This window comes from Pinus tabuliformis, chromosome 9 (assembly GCF_031772625.1).
Source record: "Pinus tabuliformis cultivar Carrire ecotype Pingquan chromosome 9, CPIR1, whole genome shotgun sequence".
Lineage (NCBI taxonomy): Eukaryota > Viridiplantae > Streptophyta > Pinopsida > Pinales > Pinaceae > Pinus > Pinus tabuliformis.
In genome coordinates, this window is record NC_142307.1 from 371630200 (window position 1) to 371631703 (window position 1504).

Consider the following 1504-nt stretch of genomic DNA (forward strand, 5'->3'; position numbering starts at 1 on the left):
TTGTCCGGAGTGTTGGATTCCTTTACTTTGGGGATTAGTGCAATGAATGTTGCATTCAGACCTGGATACATCCATCTTAGAGTGCGCGATTCTTCCACAAACTGCCAAACTTCCTCTTTGACCAGATCCCAGAAATGCTGAAAAAAGTTTGAAGTAAATCCATCTGGTCCTGGCGCCTTCCCTTCTTTTAGTTGATTCACCACCATTTCAACCTCCCGAAGACTTATGGGTTTGAGAAGAAGAATATTGTGCTCTTCAGTAATTAATCTGGGTATATTTTAGATAATTTTATCAATAGCCTCTGTTCTGTTTATGTTAGGTTCCTGATTCATCTTCTTCAAGTAATTGAGGAACTCTTGTTCGATTCCTTCGTGGGTTTCAATTTTGGTTCCATGCTCATTGTTGACATAAGAAATTTGATTGATCATTCTTCTTTGCACTGTGGTTTTGTGAAAGAATTTCGTGTTCTTTTCACCGTCCTTCAGCCATCTAACTCTTGATTTTTGCCTCCAGAGAGTTTCTTCCTGTATGTCCCTTTCAAGGATTTTATTTTCTATGGTCTGCTCTTTCTGGGCTAGCTCTTCCGAGCGTCCTTCAGAGATCATTCTTTGCTGAATATCTTTCATTTCTTGATGAAGGATTTCCTTGGCTTTGAGAATGTTGCCGAAGATGGATTGATTCCAATGTTTAATTTCCCCTTTGAGGTACTTTAGCTTCCTTTGGAATATAGACATTTTTGCTCCATCAGTTGGATTAAATTTTAGCCAAGTTGTTCTGACAAATTCATGGAAGTCCGGATGAGTTAGCCAAAAAGCCTCAAACCGAAAGGGTTGCCTTATATTGCTACCAGGCTGATTCCAGTGGAGGGCAATCGGCCAGTGATCAGAGACTAAAAAAGGAAGGATAGATGCTGTGAATTCTCCCCCTAGATGAACTGCATTATCAGAGATCAGAAATCGATCAAGACGCGAAGCTATTTGCATGGGTTCTGGCCTTTTATTGTTCCAAGTGTACAGGCCATTATTTGAAGGAATATCTATCAGCCAATTATTTTGAATGAAGTCTTTTAATATAGAGCCATCCCTGTTTATTCTGCAATGCCCTCCTTTTTTTTCCTCCATTGTTGCAATCATATTATAATCTCTTCCTGATATCCATAGCGGGTGTTCCCTCTCTGTATTAAGCTGATATCTGGACTCCTAATGAGTATTTTTTTGAGCTTTATTAAGGACTACCACCAGGTTGTCCACTTGTCTATCAGGTATTTTGTCGAAATTTCCTGTTTTACAAGCTTGTTCTAGGCCCAAGATATCTAGCTCACCAATATCTATTCATTCCGTGTCCTCCTCCATGACTTGAGGTTATTCATGGTATCCATCGCTTTCCTTCTCGTTTTCTGTGTTGGGATCTGTACCATCTATATCCATTTCAGGGAAGCTCGAGGTGTTTGATGCAGTTTTAAGCTTATTACCCCCTTGTTCTACATTCGGTTCCCCTGTTATCA

The 1504-nt window shown here is 39.9% G+C and overlaps 1 protein-coding gene across 1 annotated transcript; it reads right to left on the minus strand.

The window, feature by feature from the left end:
* Positions 1-278: 278 nt before the first annotated feature.
* Positions 279-1121, minus strand: LOC149148734 (uncharacterized). Its single transcript, XM_089442264.1, has one exon. It carries the CDS (start codon positions 1119-1121, stop codon positions 279-281), a length of 843 nt encoding a protein of 280 aa, XP_089298390.1.
* Positions 1122-1504: the final 383 nt, after the last annotated feature.

Bases quoted from the DNA above. Each gene is read 5' to 3' on its own strand.
- LOC149148734 (XM_089442264.1), bottom strand. From the start codon at position 1,121: ATGGAGGAAAAAAAAGGAGGGCATTGCAGAATAAACAGGGATGGCTCT.